This window comes from Coptis chinensis, chromosome 9 (genome assembly GCF_015680905.1).
Source record: "Coptis chinensis isolate HL-2020 chromosome 9, ASM1568090v1, whole genome shotgun sequence".
Classification (NCBI taxonomy): Eukaryota; Viridiplantae; Streptophyta; class Magnoliopsida; order Ranunculales; family Ranunculaceae; genus Coptis; species Coptis chinensis.
Window position 1 is genome coordinate 5783122 of NC_141464.1, and position 15801 is coordinate 5798922.

The following is a 15801-nucleotide window of genomic DNA, read 5'->3' on the forward strand; positions in this document are numbered from 1 at the left end:
ATTCAAGTACTCAATCACAAGGTATAAGTTCTCATGACATGTGAAGGAATAGAAAAACCGTACCTAATAAAATTTGAGTTACAAATAAGATGGAAATTAGTTAGAGATAAAGGTGTAATAAAAGCTATGCTATCTAGACTGCTCACCACAAAAGGATTGCGAACCGAAATCAAATTATCACGCTCAACTAAAATACTCTCCACATCATTCTTGCGTATCATGTCTACCTTTTTCAGAACCTGCAAACATGTAATGCAATTAAATTAGAGGAGGGAGAACAAAACATCATGGGACAGTATACAAAATTACCCATTACATCTAAAACACTTTTGGTAAGTTAACTATTGTAAACACTTTTTAGGAATATACTCTCACACATCTTCCCCTCGTTCAGTTGCCTAGACTGGGTTTTACACTAAATTAAAAGACTAGTCCCAACTGTAATCGTGGATAATGGTTTATGAGAATGTAGGGACTCTGTATGTTTACCATTGTAAACACTTTTTAGGAATATGCTCTTGCACATCTTCCCCTCGTTCACTTGCCCAGACTTGGTTTTACACTAAATACAAAGACCAATCCCAACTGTAAATTTGGATAATGGTTTCAAATAATGTAGGGAAACCAGCCACCCACCCCCCAAATATGCATGAGAACTTATATGCCTAATTTTCCATCCCAACAATCACATCGTTTCTTTTGTAGTGAACGAAGAGCTGATAAAGTGTTTCTTTTAGCTTCTTTCTCATCCTATAATTTTCAGCATTATAAGTTTGTAAAACATAATGCAATCACTATTCCATGTACGCCAACCATCACCATCAATTGAGATTACCAATGATTCACTAATGCGCCTAACCGAGATGAATCGGTCTATATTTAGCTATGTTGCATGGGTACTTCATATTTTCTGTTGTGTCTCGTGTTGCCATGTCCTACACTCCCGTGTAAGTAATGCAGTGCGGGACACGACACCTACACTCCTACAATAAGAGGTGTAGGATAATGTATCTTTTATAAGATATGACCTACAGAAACATAAAATATTAGAATTGAGAGATCCTATAACCACATAATTTTACTTATCTTTTAAATAACCTTATTGCCAAATCGTTTTTCTAATAAAAAAAAATTAAAATTAAAATAAATATTAGGTGTGTCCACGTATCTGCTTTTTAGAACATGCCGTGTCCAAATCTCTGTACCGATGTCCAAATTGGACACTCGTACCCGTACTCATGCAACACAGATATTTAGGCTTTTAAGACCCAAGAGCCTTGAACATTGGAAAATATCTTAAAGACATGACAAAGACGACTCATAATCTATAGTACAGTAAAAAAAAAGCTAGAGTAATAAAAAAAGTTATGAAAGGGAAGCTATCATAACAAAAAACACAACACAGTCTCATTTTAATTTCACCAACAACTATTCATCAAACCAAATAATCTAATGTGTGATACTGAGAATGTACAGTGTGATAACGTACTCTTAAAAATACAACTCTTAACGTGCAAAAATTGTAAGTGGCTAATCAAGAAACCAGATGAAAGATTCAAGAATTAAAATCCCAATGTGAAGCCCATATTCAGAAGTTTAAGAAACAATTTAAGGGAACCTACCCATTCTGTATTAGTGACACCAGAATGTATTTTTTGAGTGCTTCAACAGATATAGCATTCGGTGCTGAAGTTGGTGTTGTGACAACCTGCAATGAATAAAGATAAGCAATTCAGTTAATAGAATAAGATAGAACATGAATCTGAAAGCGAATTGGTGCAACATATGAAGAAGTGTAGAAGCTATATCTGTTAACACTTCTTAGTCGAACAATTCAGTTAATACATTGTGTAGAAGCTCATGGGCTTTCCTAAAACACTTCTGTCCTATCCATATCATTCCCTTGTCAATACAAATGCAAAATAACATTTCAAATCAGCATTTTTTTAAATTTAGTTCTCTAGCTAAATAGGCAAAAGTTTGCTGAAGAAAGTTGATGCATTCTCAAAAGAACTCTGACCATAAAAAGGAATTGTAACAGTAAAATAAAAACTTTAACTAAAAAAACTGATGGTGCCAACAGCTAAGCACTGGCAGTGCTCTCCGAGGCCTCTTAAGATAAATACAACAAGGAAAAAATTGCACATCCCAAAACAATACGCACGTCAAATTCTCTGCTGAACACAGCACCCATTGATTGACCACACAGAATCAGCTATGAAAGCAATAGACAAAAGCTCCTTTAACACGGAACAGTCATTGCTTAAAAGACCTGAAATTAAAACTCAGAAAATTAAAAGCAATTACACCGGCTCCTTGAACACAAGTTCCTTGGGTGAAATAAAAACCCGAAATTAAAAAAATGGAATTGAATCAATTTTTTTATAGATTAGCTGAAATGTAAAAGCGAGAAAGAATTAATCCACCCAAAACTTGTTCGACTTCTTAGTGAAACAAAGCTCTACTGTGAATCACAAGAAAGTCCACAACTAAATCCATCCATAGCTCGAATTAAACAAACACTACTCAGTCATTCCAAAAAAATAGAAAACGGTTTTCTTAAGCAGATATGAAGATAGAAATCCAGTGCGATATAAATAGAACCAACAATCATTGAACGGGGTCAAGTGCGATATAATCAAGTTTTCTTAAGCACAACTTCAAAAAAAAAAAAAATCAATGGAACCAACAGTCATTGAAAATGAAATAGATTGATTCAGAAACAAATAACTAAGAAATCGGAGGTTACCTGTATATCTCCACCTCCGTTATCTCCAAGTTGGGGTTATTAGATTTTTCAACCAATATGAGAGTAGTTGTTTCATTGTGAGAAAAATAAAATTATGAGAAACAGAAGAGAAAAGAATCGGTTCGTATTCTGATTAGACTTTCCCTTTTCTTAACCTCTTATTAAATAACCCAATTATTGATAGTAATTAAATGACATTTATAGTATGGCGTACATATGAGAATCAGCGTAGATTTGGTTTTCTAATATACTGCCACATGAAAAAACTGATTGCTCCTATTTAAAGGTGTTAAGCAATATTTTTATTTAAGGACAATATCGGTACTGAAAATTTATAAAGGCATAAAAAGACAAAGTAGTCCTTATTAAAAAATATCTAGGCATCTGATTTTATTATTCATTAAGGGTATTATACTATCATAAAAATACCCGAATGAATTTAAGAGGCCATGATTATTATAGGCTATACTACTAGTAGAGATACTATCCATACAATTCTAACATAATTATTCTATTCTAACATACTATCTTGACAATACCCAGACAACCATTAGATCAATCTAACATCTAGATCTTCCAAAATATAACGTCTAGATATGCATTTCTAATTAACAAATCACACAATTAAACAGGAGGGGCAAAATTGACATTTCATTTTTTTCCACAAAAGAAAAACCATTTTCTTCTTCTTCATTCACGTATAAATGAGGATGAAGTAGGCCGAATAGCCGGTATGGTTCGCCGTGAGCTTCATCGGACTGTGGAACAAAATATTATTATCTCTATTGTTGAGAAATCAAAACTTGACGCCTTTCTAAAGGAGCCACTTTTTAGGGATAGGTTTTCGCCCTCTCATCTCGTACATGTTTATAAGAAGAGTGTACCTTGTAAGGACATGGTTCCACTTGTGGCGGACATCTTGGTTAAGCATTTTGGAGCTGTTCCTAGGGACAGGGAAGAATGGGAAGAAAATTAAACTATTCCAATTTTCTAACCTGTACTCTCCCTGCTTTGACTCTTAAATTCAAAAGTTGAGGACGGATACACTGGTCGATGATTCAAAAAAGAATAATGTTTGGAAGCAGCTCTTTCCAGCCAACTTAAATAAGAAAACTGTATTGATCTGTTGTATTTATAGGATTGCAAGCTAAGTTGGTGGTGTTGTTACTATCGAGAAATTGTCAGTTCACATATATAAGTGCAAGGTGTGTATCAGTATCAACATGAAAGAGATCTAAGAAACAATCCAAACACAAAAAAGAACCTAATCCATGGCAGTTCAAATTAACATGTTACTAGTTAGAGCTCCTTAAATTAATATACCTTCTGAATTAAAGAAAGAGCTGGTTTTTAACTTTGATATGCTCTTGAGCTGTCTGCGTTTTTACTTCCTGTCTTGATATCCACCTGTCATTTGTATTTTTACTCATGACATAACCTCATATCTTGTTAGCACTTAGCATACAAAGAAGCAAATTTTAAATTTTGGTCAATGAATATTTTATACGATGCTTAATCAAAATATGATCAGTAATTAACTCATAATACCATGCTCTACTTTTTTTTTTTTTTTTTCGAGTATAATGATAACGACGGAATTCTTTTGGGAAATGTCAAAGCAACGTGAATATCAAGTTCTGTGTTATTGTAGTTTGGTCCTCTTCTCTGGTTTCATGATGACAACCATACTATGATATTATAGTTGTGACACTAGAACTTGCTCTCAAGCTTGATACAATGAGACACCTTGATTACCTTCCAAGGTACTAACACTCAACAACAGATGCTATATTTTGAGGTTATGAAGCCTCATGCTGGCATAACTGGAGGACCTATCCTTCGGATACTTATTTCCCTATTCATACCTTTATATCAATATTTGGATGAGAAGCCATCAAATAGGAAGTAAGCCCCTCGTAGTTATGTACAAAGAGCAATTGCTTCAACATTTAAAAACTGATCCCTTGTTAAGAGACATGGTGGGTGAAATCTCAATCTAAGGTTGTTATAAAAGTCGTTTCAGCATCATGAAGAAACTTCTGAAGGATAATCATAATGATAACTGTTTCTTCATTTTTTTAATGGGTAACTGGTTCAAGCATAATCATCCCCAAATGCATCAAGAATGACAATAGAAAATGTGAAAAACTTTAAATAAGAAATTAACTTTTACAATTGAAAAACATCTTTTACAAAAAAAAAAACAGTTAAAAAATTGAAAATTCGACCCTAAAGGGAGTATCAATTCTAATCTTCATCTCCTCCATGTAAAACTTCTGAGGGAGGAAGGGATACACGCTCATCTTCAATATGGATTCCTCTTACAACGATTGCCTGAAACAAAACTAGTAGAAATTGAAAAAAGCAAATCGTTTTTTGCTCCTTTTATTTTTTGGTATAGTGACGTTGACGGACGGCGACTTGAGAATTTTTTTCAGCAATGAGCTATAAGCGTGAATGAAGAGAAGAAAAGGTTTATGAGAAAAACGTAAATGTCATTTTTGCCCTCCCTTTTTTTAATCTTTGTTTGGTTTTTTAGACGCATATCTAGACGTTAGATTTTGGAAGATCTAACGGTTGTCTGGGTATGTCAAGATAGTATGTTAGAATAGTATGTCAAGGTAGCTGGCCATATATATATATATATATATATATATATATATATATATATATATATATATATATATATATATATATATATTTGAGACTTTGGATATGGTTATATATTTGCTCAAGTATTGTTTGTGATTGATTATTACCATTTAATTAGCAATTCGTCCCTGTTACTCTGTTTTGATAAACCTTAGAGTTGAGTTGGGTTGGGTTACGACGACGCTCATGCCTGTCAGACTCGGCTGAAGCAGAGTCCTCCACGGGTGGCATGCGTCGTAGCATCTCTATTCGGAACAAGCGCTGTGCTTCCCTCTCAGTCCTAAGTAATGCATACTGGGCTTGTTGATGCTGGTGGATAGTCTCCATGTTAGACAAGATATCGTCCTGAACCTTTTCGAGCATTTCAAGTCTCGTCTGAAGGTTCGTTTGCTTTTTTCGAACTACAATCTGTCTATCTCGGATATCTTCACAAATACCATAAACGCAACGCAAGCCAGTTTGCAACACTTGCATGCGTTCTAAATTAGAACTACAATTATCTAATGCATCGTCATCCGAGACATGTCATATCCTCCCTTTCATCCTCCGACTCAACAACCTTTCCTTCAGACATGTATCATTTGCCTGAAATCTTTACTACGGTTAACGAAGTCAACTAACTGTTTGACTAACGGAAAGTTAGAATGTGGGGGGTAATCTGAATTAAATTATTTCATGGGAGTATCGCAAAACCAATTTTCAAAATAGGGAACAATCGCTAATTTTGTAGGGAATCGCAATCGTCAATGGTAGTCACTTGATAAGGAATTTCATTTTCCCGACCATTAGAAAGCCCCCAAAAAAAATCGCTCTTGCATTCATTGACTACATGTTCAATACACGGTCCGCTTATTAGAGTGGCGTTGATGTTTATCCAAAGGCAACATAAAATGTGTAGACGAGAATGTGTATTCACTTGGTGTTTATCGGTTTATCAGTACTAGTTGTTTGTCAAGCATGCACAAACAACAGGATGCACATGTCTTGTGGCTTTCCAGGTCACTCTGTAATGTAGCATGATAGTATCCGAAGAGTACTATTTAGAAAAATATGGTCCCAAATCATTTTACTATATTAGAAAAATATAGAGTGTGAAAAAGAGTGGTTTTGTGTCACAAAGATAAATAAGTAATTTTGCTTAATATTTTAATAAACCGCCTATAAAAACCTGTATGGCCTAGAAAGGCCCTAATATCACGGACAGTCCGTGGTTTAGGTAGGGTCGCTATCTTATCTAGTTTGGCCTTATCTACTTCTATGCCATCACTAGATACGATGTGACCTAGTACTATGCCCTTTTTCACCATGAAATGACACTTTTCCCAATTTAAAACGAGACTCTTTTCTTCGCACCGTGTCAAAATCTTAGACAGGTTAGACAAACAGTCTGTGAAGGAGTCTCCATAGATAGAAAAATCATCCATGAAAACTTCCATAAGGCGCTCTACCATGTCACTAAATATATGAAGCATACACTGCTGGAAGGTACCAAGAGCATTACAAAGGCCAAAAGGCATTCGTTTATAGGCATACGTTCCAAAGGGACATGTGAAGGTAGTATTTTCTTGGTCATTAATATCAATAATAATCTGAAAATAGCCTGAGTAGCCATCCAGAAAATAATAAAAAGCATGACCAGCTAGGCGTTCGAGCATTTGATCTATAAAAGGTAAAGGAAAGTGATCCTTTCATGTCATAGCATTTAAACGTCTGTAATCAATACAGATCCTCCATTTCATAGGACCTTGTGGTGACAACATAGTCACCCTTTCCGATTCTGAACCATGGTAACTCCCCGATTTCTTAGGAACTACATGAATGGGGCTTACCCATTCGCTATCGAGATTGGGTATATGATACCCGCGATCGAAAGTAATCGTAAGACTTCTTCCCTAACCAACTCTTTCATGGCAGGGTTCAAGCGACGCTGACGTTCACGAGAAGTCTTCGCGTTATCCTCCAAATGGATACGATGAGTGTAAACATTAGGGTCAATTCCCTTAATGTCGGCTAGGGACCAACCAATCGCCGACCGATGTTCCCTAATCACCCGGATTAAACATGTCTCTTCATTCTTAGATAACAGAGAAGATATAATTACCGGATGACTACCATCCGGATCAAGTTGAATATATTTTAACTCCGGGGGAAGAGGTTTAAGCACTGGGGTGGAAGGAAAATCAATAGATGTTTCGTCGGGGTCCTCATTTTGCATAATGAATACTTGCTTAGGTAGCAAGTCTTCATACTCAGTATATGGAGCAATCGAAGGGTCTACAATTGGTGTGGACTCAAAGATGGTGTTGACTTCCTCTAAGTAGGAGTCATTTACAAAATCTGAAATTCCAAAAGAAAGGAATTTGTACATATTGTTTTCGAGAAACGTGTTGTTAAAATAATCTTGAGCTAAGCTCTCGATCATGCTAACCTCCCCATCTATAGGCGAATCGGTAACTGTTTCATCATTTTAAAAACATTTACCTCAACCGTAAGATGGCCAAAAAAGATAAGGACATCTTACCATCGCGGCAATTTATAAGTCGTTGGCGGTTGCCAAGAAGGGCCCTAAGATGATCGATGTACAGATTCGCGACTTACGTATCGAGGATAACAAAATCAGCGGGATAGTAAAAATCGAACCTTAACAAGCACGCGTTTGCCACTACACCCTTAGGATACTTAATTGACTGTCCGCTAATTGCAACGTTATTTTTGTAAGTTGCATTTCTGTAGACCTATTTGTTTATACAAGTATCACGGGGAGTAAGTTAACACTCGCCGTGTCTAATAAAGCGGTCATCGTGGGGAATCTCTTAAGGTGCATTTCTGATGGGACTATCGGGGTCCTTGTACTTAACAATTCCATTATTTTCGGATAAAGTTGGGAACTGTTCAGGTTAGAAAGGCGTCTTTAGGTATGTTGGTCTTACGCCTAGTAGTGCACAACTCTTTAAGAAACTTAAAGCGTGGTTAGGGAGCTTTTAATAGCTTCGAGAAAAGGAAGGTTTATCATTAGATTCTTGAAAACATTCCTAATCTCCTCAAAGTTTGTATTCTGGTTAGCATGGCTAACTTTCGAGGGAATGGTGGTTTAAGCTCTATATTTAGCGTATGGCTCGACTTGATGTGTTACCTTGGCTTTCTGTTTCTTAGTTTGTTGTTTAACCGGTACCTCTACGGTGGTAGGCTCTTGAGTTTCTATCGCGGTATCTAGTTCGATATCGGTGTAGGGAGTATCGATGGGGTAACTATAGGCATAGTTACTTTGTTATCAACCACTCTTCCAGGCGGAGAGTGGTGATGGCATTAAGGTCACCTACGATTGCGGTTTGATTACTAGTATTACCGTTTACCTCAAAGGTTGTGTTTCTTTGTTTTTAGGGTTTGGTATCGCTTTGTCCGAAACACGCCTTTTGGTTGGGCTTTCTCTTGGGCTAACTGTTATAAGCCCTAATTTATGGATTGTAAGATCTGTTGGTTTGATTGAGTCATTGATTGGAAAAGTTGTTGGGTAACCTGTATAAAGGCGTCTATACGATCCGGATGTGATGGTGTAGTAGTCACAGGTGGTGCGACTGGAACTATCTCACGTTGATTATTTATGGGTGGGTTGTGATAGTTACTATTGTTAATCTGAACGATACCTTTATTGGTATTATAACTATTATAATTACCCTGACCTTGTGCTAAACCTTGTCGTGGTTGCGCTTGGTTGTTATAATTATTATAATTTCCCTGACTTTGTCCCTGTCCTTGCCTAGGTGGAGCTTGATTATAGTTGTTTGCTTGCCTAACATTTTGGTTATTAAACCCTGGAGGTGAAACTTGTTGATTGTTTCGCCAACTAAAGTTGGGATGTTGTCTCCATGGGGCATTAGGAATAGGATAGCTATTAATGGAGCAAACATTGTCTTGCTCTAATTGTTGTTGTTCATAGGCGAGAGGACAATAGGATTCAGGGTGCTCAGGACTCAAACAGACATTACATGGGTTGGAGTTAACATTCATGACGGGGATAGGCTTTTGTTGCACAGAAATAGCCTCAACCTTTTTAGTTAGAGATTCGATTAAATTTTTAAGTTCTAGATCGGGTTTCATCTCAAACATACCAGTGGCCTTAACTGTTGAAGAAGAACTAACAGCGCGGGGGATATCATCACTACCCCCAATTGTTATTACGTTTAGTTTGATCTTCTAAAAATTTGTAAGCCTCCGAGGCTCCTTTACTTAGGAAACTACCCCCATTCATTATGTCAAGGACTTCTTTATGGTGATGTTGAAGTCCTTTGAAAAAGGCACAAACTAACGTGTCTTTTGCTAGGTTATGGTGTGGACACTCTATAAGCAGATCGGTGAAAGCGATTCCAAGCCTCGAGAAAATGATTCATGAGGATTTTGTCGGAAAAAATGAATCTTGGAAAGCATCTCATCCGTCTTTAGGGGTGGGTAAAATGTTCCATAAACGGTGAACAAGTTTAGCCCACGAGTCCACAGAGTTAGCGGCTTTGGGCGTTAACCAAGACGCCTTATCGGGCTAAGGTGAAGGAAATACCCTTAGTTTAATTTGTTCTGTACCAACCGTAGGATGATGGAATGTTGTAAGGACTTGTTCAATCCTACACATGTGTTGATAAGGTTTTTCATGATCTAAACCATGGAAAACGGGTAACAAATTAAATATGTTTGGGGGAATTCAAAAATCCCCCACTGGGTCTACTAGAATGATGCAAGATTTAGGGCTATCGCTCAAGGCTTTGTAAAAGTCGGAGAGAGGAGTCTCTCTTTCTTCAGCCATTATGTCCGGTGTGGTTGGTGGAATAGTAGCTAGAGGTGTAGTGATTGGTATACTCGATAGATTTGTTTGTTGACGCTGACGGTTAATTATGTTCGGTGTTTTTCTCCGACCAGATCTTAATCTCATGCAAGTCTAAGTCTAAACACGACAACACTCCAAACAATCTTGATATTTTAGTATAAACCTCTAACTGGAGATGCGAGGTATGGAAGAAAGGAATACCTGATAGCGTCCTTGCTTCGCTTATGAATAACGTCTTGTTTACGCGTGTTCAGCGTAAATAACAAGTTAGAACACTGAAAAACTTAAAAAATCGAAGTTCGAAACAAACCTGTAGAAATCCGGAAAATTTAGCTTTAGGCACGCGGCGCTCACTTTAGGGCTGTCGCTCTGGCGTGTAACTTGAAGTTACAGTGTTTTAGGGCTGGTCGCTCGGTGTTTCTGATCTTTTTGGGTGCAGGCTTTCGCTTAGAAGGTGGTCGCTCCGCGTGTATATTTTTGCGGAACTTTCAACGCTGAAACGGACAACCACAGTATGAATCAAACAAGGGTGGGTGGGTTTAATGGGACTTAAAAATGACTAATTATACTATGAAAACAATGCTAAAGTGAAACTAAGATGGCGGCCATTTGATAAATGATAATTGATAGTTTACCTACGAAATGAACGATGAACTCAAAACGTAAGTAAACTAAAACTTATTTACGTGTCTATATTTATCAAAGTTTCTACTCTCAATTCTATCGAAATAGAGTGGAGTAACAAATTGTTCCACTCCTAGTTCTCCAAAGATGGAATGTTTTCTAGTCTAATTAATCGAGTCTTAAGTCTAATGAGAGCTTTACGAAGGGTGTTATACTACGATACAATATGAAATTGATTATGTTGAATTTAAACTACTTAATGCTATGGAAATATGATTGTTTTTGAATCTAGATAAAGGATTAGAAGGGAATCGAATCCACCTCGAATCCAACTTAATAACCTAGCATAGATTCTTGTATCTCGATTCTTACGTTCTTACGGCAAGAATTTCGAGTTCTAATCCCTAGTGTTCATGGCATTTCTACCAAATACTAACTAGCATGTGAGGTCGTCCACCCATTCTCATGGCGAGTCACGACCTTCTAGAGTGGAATAGATTCTACAACGCTACTACACTATACCACTAAGTTTTCATCAAAGCTTCATCAACCCCTCTAATGGAGGTTTTAGCCTTTAGTCATCAACCCATCATTTCCCATTGAATTATAACTACTCATCATATTAAAATTCTAACTTAACTAATTTAACTAACAATGTTTCAATCTACTTCAACTACGAAATGATAATCAACAAGAATTAAAATTAGATCTATAAATTGAAATGCCAAAAATAGAAATTGATAAAAATAACTATTTTATTTATCTAATCAATCAAGAATAATGATTCAAGGACTTAATCTAAAACAAGAATTGAAAATGGAACTTAAACTTAATTACTCTACTGAAAACTAGATCTAGAATTCTATATATTTTTAGGTCTAATTAGCTACCATTAAAAAAGAGCTAATCTTTGGTTTTTATATGTTCAGATCCAAAAATCGTGCATGGGCTTGGATCCATATTTCGGGCCAGAGAATCAGGCCCAAAACCCAATTCTTTCAGTCCAAAAAGGCCTCTTCAGCTGCAGTTGGCTTCAACAGACCTTTTGTCCACTTCTGCTCCTCTGATTGGGTCAAGGCTTAGACCATTGGAAAGCTCTTTCTGATCCGGTCGTTTTGACATAAGGTAGGCCCCATTCTGAGGTTTGAGTCCAAAGATACGGCTTTCGGAAGTTCTGCTGACTTGTGTGCTGTTTCTGCCCGCGTCGACTTTTCAGCTTTTGACCGGGCTTTTAGAAAGGCTTTGTCTTCTTGAATCTTGGCCTTTAATCATGGAACTCCTTAGTAACCGACCTTTGCTCCTTTATCTCGCTAAAGTGGCACATTTATGTACATAATGGACTTTGAAACCTGAAATGCATAGAAACACGTAATCAGTGTTAACTCTTAATTATTACTCACATAATTGGTCTAAAAGTATGACTGTTACAGGGTTAAAAACTACAGTTTTGGGCTCTTATCAGACCCTAAGTTTGTTTATGTAGGAGCCAACCTTGACCCTACTCTCAAGGCACAACTTGTAAGCTTTTTATCGTTGAATAAAAATGATTTTTCTTGGTCATATATTGATGTGCCCGGAATCGATCCTAATATTGCATGCCATAAGTTAAATGCAAACCCCAATGCTAAGCTAGTTCGCCAATGACCCAGGAAACTATCTCTTAGGTTCAGAAAAGCAATTAATGACGATATTGACAATCTCAAAAAGGTAGGCTTCATTAGAGAGGTGGACTACTCCGAGTGGATTGCTAACAAAGTGGCAGTCCCAAAAAAGAACGACACAGTTCGCCTATGTGTCGACTTCACCAACGTCAATCAAAATACCCCTAAAGACAGCTTCCCTTTACCAAGAATTGACCAGCTCGTAGACCAAACCGCTGGCCACGAACTCATGTCATTCATGGATGCCTACAGCGGCTACAACCAGATTCTTCTGGCCGAAGAAGACCAAGAGAAAACATCATTCGTCATAAAACAGGGCATCTACTGCTACAACGTCCTCCCGTTTGGTCTAAAGAATGTCGGAGCGACCTACCAAAGATTGGTAACTAAAATGTTCCAGGACATGTTAGGAGACACCATGGAAGTTTACATTGATGACATGGTTGTAAAAAGCAAGAAATCTAGAGATCACTTAGACCATCTTGAAAAAGCGTTCTCCAGACTCAGACGAATTCAGATGAAGCTTAACCCAGAGAAATGTGTCTTCGACGTGTCCTCCGTGAAATTTCTGGGGTATCAAGTATCCCAACGAGGGATTGAAGCAAACCCATACCAGATTTGAGCTTTCTTAGATATGCCCGATCCAAAAACAAAACAACAAATACAAAAATTGTCAGGAATGGTGGCCACCCTAAACCAATTCATATCGAGAGCGTCAGACAAATGCTGACCTTTCCTGCAACTCCTCAAGAAAGGAGAACAGTTCTCCTGGAATGATCAATGCCATCGAGCGTTCTCTACTCTCAAGGAATATTTGACAACACCACCTGTGATGGCAAAACCGATTGATAATGAAACGCTGGGGCTATATCTAGCAATTTCTGACTTCACTATCAGTTTAGTTCTCTTCAAAGAGGACCAGAATGCAGATAAACTGATCTATTTCACAAGCAAGACTTTGCTGCCAGTTGAGAATAACTACTCCCACATTGAAAAGGCACTACTGGCACTGCTTTATTCAGCAAGAAAGTTCAGGCCCTACTTCCAAGCACATCCAATCAAAGTGCTCACCGACCTGCCACTCAAGAAGATCCTTCTTAAAGCCAATAAGATAACTCCATGGTAGTATGGGAAGAAGAACTCGGTGAACACCACATTGAGTTCACCCCAAGAACATCTCAGAAAGGTCAAGTCATTGCTGATTTCTTAGCAGATTTCCCAGTGGACGACCTGAATTGGGAACCAGAGGAGAGCGTCCCAACTTTTAAACAATGGGACCTATCGGTATGGTCACTATTCATAGATGGAGCTAGCAATCCAGGGGGTAGTGGAGTCGGCATAGTCTTGGTCTCGCTAGATGGCTCCATGGTGGAAAAGTCAGTTCGTATTGATTTTGCGACTTCAAACAATGAAGCGGAGTACAAAGCCCTGATCATGGGACTTCGTATGGCATTAAAGCTCGATGTTCAGGAGCTCAAAGTCTTTAGCGATTCACAACTGGTCGTTCACCAGGTCGCTTATGAGTATACCACTAATGAAGGTAACCTTTCTAAGTACTTTCAAGTTATAGATCAATTATTACCATCTTTCAAAAAAGTCACCATACAACATTTTCTATGGGATGAGAATCGCCACGCTGACAGCTTGGCATACCTTGCAACCCAAACACCAAACTGCGACCCTAGGAAACTACTCATTGAAGTAGTAGACGGACCTGGTTACCGAAATGAGCATATCCTAGAAGTTACCGCCCTATGCCTACTCTCTGACAGTCAGATGAGTCAAACATGGATGCAACCTACCATAGATTACATTCAGCTAGGCAAAGCACCAGAAGATCGCATAAAGGCCTGAAAAGTTCAATATCCGTCAGGTCGCTACTACCTCGTCAACGGGAAACATTTTAGAAAATCAGCTGGAGGACCACATCTGAGGTACATAAGCCCAGAACAAGGTCAGACGATTTTCATAGAGATTCATGAGGGAGAATGCGGTAACCACGTAGGAGGTCGCTCTTTGGCTTATAAAGCGATCTCACAAGATACTTCTAGCCACGAATGCAGATTGATGCCAAGAAGTATGTACTCAAATGTGTTAAATGCTAAACATTTGGGCACAACATCATTCATCCAGCTCGGGAACTGATCAACATTGCTAGCCCTTGGCCATTGCATATGTGGGGCTTGGACACCATGGGTCCATTCATTCCACATAAGAGCACAGGCTTTCAGTTCATCCTAGCTGCAATAGACTACTTCACCAAATGGGTGGAGGCAATTCCATTGGCACATGTCAAAGAGGCTAATGTCAAAAACTTCATTTGGACCAACATCATTACCAGATTTGGCCTCCCCCACACATTGGTGATGGACAGTGGTTCTCAGTTCAAAGGAAAAATGGTGAAAGAGTTCTTGGCTAAGTGGAAGATCGTTCACGCATTCTCCACTCTCCAGTACGCCCAGAGCAATGGTCAAGCGGAAGCTAGTAACAAAGCAATCCTAGAAAACTCAAAAAAGAAGAATGAAAATAACAGAAGCCAGTGGCCAATGCAACTAGAAAACATTCTGTGGGCTCATAGAACGACAGCTCGTTCTAGTACAGGAGAGTCACCATTCTCATTATGCTACGGTACTGAGGCCGTCATCCCTACTGAGCTGAAAATTACAACGAATCGATTAGAGATCGTCGAATCTGGTCAGAATGATTCCATTCTCTCCCGTGAGGTCGATTTACTCGAAGAACGATGTGACCTAGCAGCCATTCGAGTGGCATCTTACCACCAAACCCTAAGGAAGACTTACAACAAGCGGGTTAACCCTCGAAGTTCCCAACCTGGAGACCTAGTCTTGAAAAAGACCAGGGATGACTCGAAATTGGAACCAACTTGGAAGGCCCTTATATATTGGAACGAGTCGTTGGCAATGGAGCATATTGGATCAAAATCCAAGAGGGACATGCACTTCCACGTCCTTGGAATACTTTCTTATTAAAGAAATTTTATCAATAAACAATTCCATTTCATGAATTCTTATTTTTAGTATTGATACTCATACTTTTTATTTTGCATCAATGCATTGCAATCTCGAAGTATTGTCAAAGCGACGCACAACTCGCTCTCGAAGAGTAGAACGCGGAATCGAACTAAAAACGCTCTACAAAGCTTAAACGTTCTCCACATTTAAACGCTCACTTGAGCTCAGAGCTACATAGCTCATAGGATTCTTAGCCTTAATACTTCTCGCTAGTTGGAGACCTATACTTATAGGGTTAACTAAGAGCAGAACGCTCTCTAAGGGAAA

At 38.2% G+C, this 15801-nt stretch overlaps 1 protein-coding gene and 1 long non-coding RNA gene across 2 annotated transcripts; one reads left to right on the forward strand and one right to left on the reverse strand.

The window, feature by feature from the left end:
• Nucleotides 1-1346: 1346 nt before the first annotated feature.
• Nucleotides 1347-2274, reverse strand: LOC147474556 (uncharacterized). The gene is made up of 3 exons (XR_015209726.1): nucleotides 2165-2274; nucleotides 1846-1902; nucleotides 1347-1708 (listed from the first exon to the last, which is right to left on the reverse strand). It is a non-coding gene; the product is annotated as an uncharacterized LOC147474556 (long non-coding RNA).
• A 12594-nt stretch (nucleotides 2275-14868) lies between these two features.
• LOC147474557 (uncharacterized) lies at nucleotides 14869-15492 on the forward strand. The gene has a single exon (XM_086585114.1). The coding sequence runs from the start codon at nucleotides 14869-14871 to the stop codon at nucleotides 15490-15492; it is 624 nt and encodes a 207-aa protein (XP_086441240.1).
• The last annotated feature ends 309 nt before the right edge of the window (nucleotides 15493-15801 follow it).

Coding starts and splice junctions, on each gene's coding strand:
- LOC147474557 (XM_086585114.1), top strand. CDS start 14,869: ATGGACAGTGGTTCTCAGTTCAAAGGAAAAATGGTGAAAGAGTTCTTG.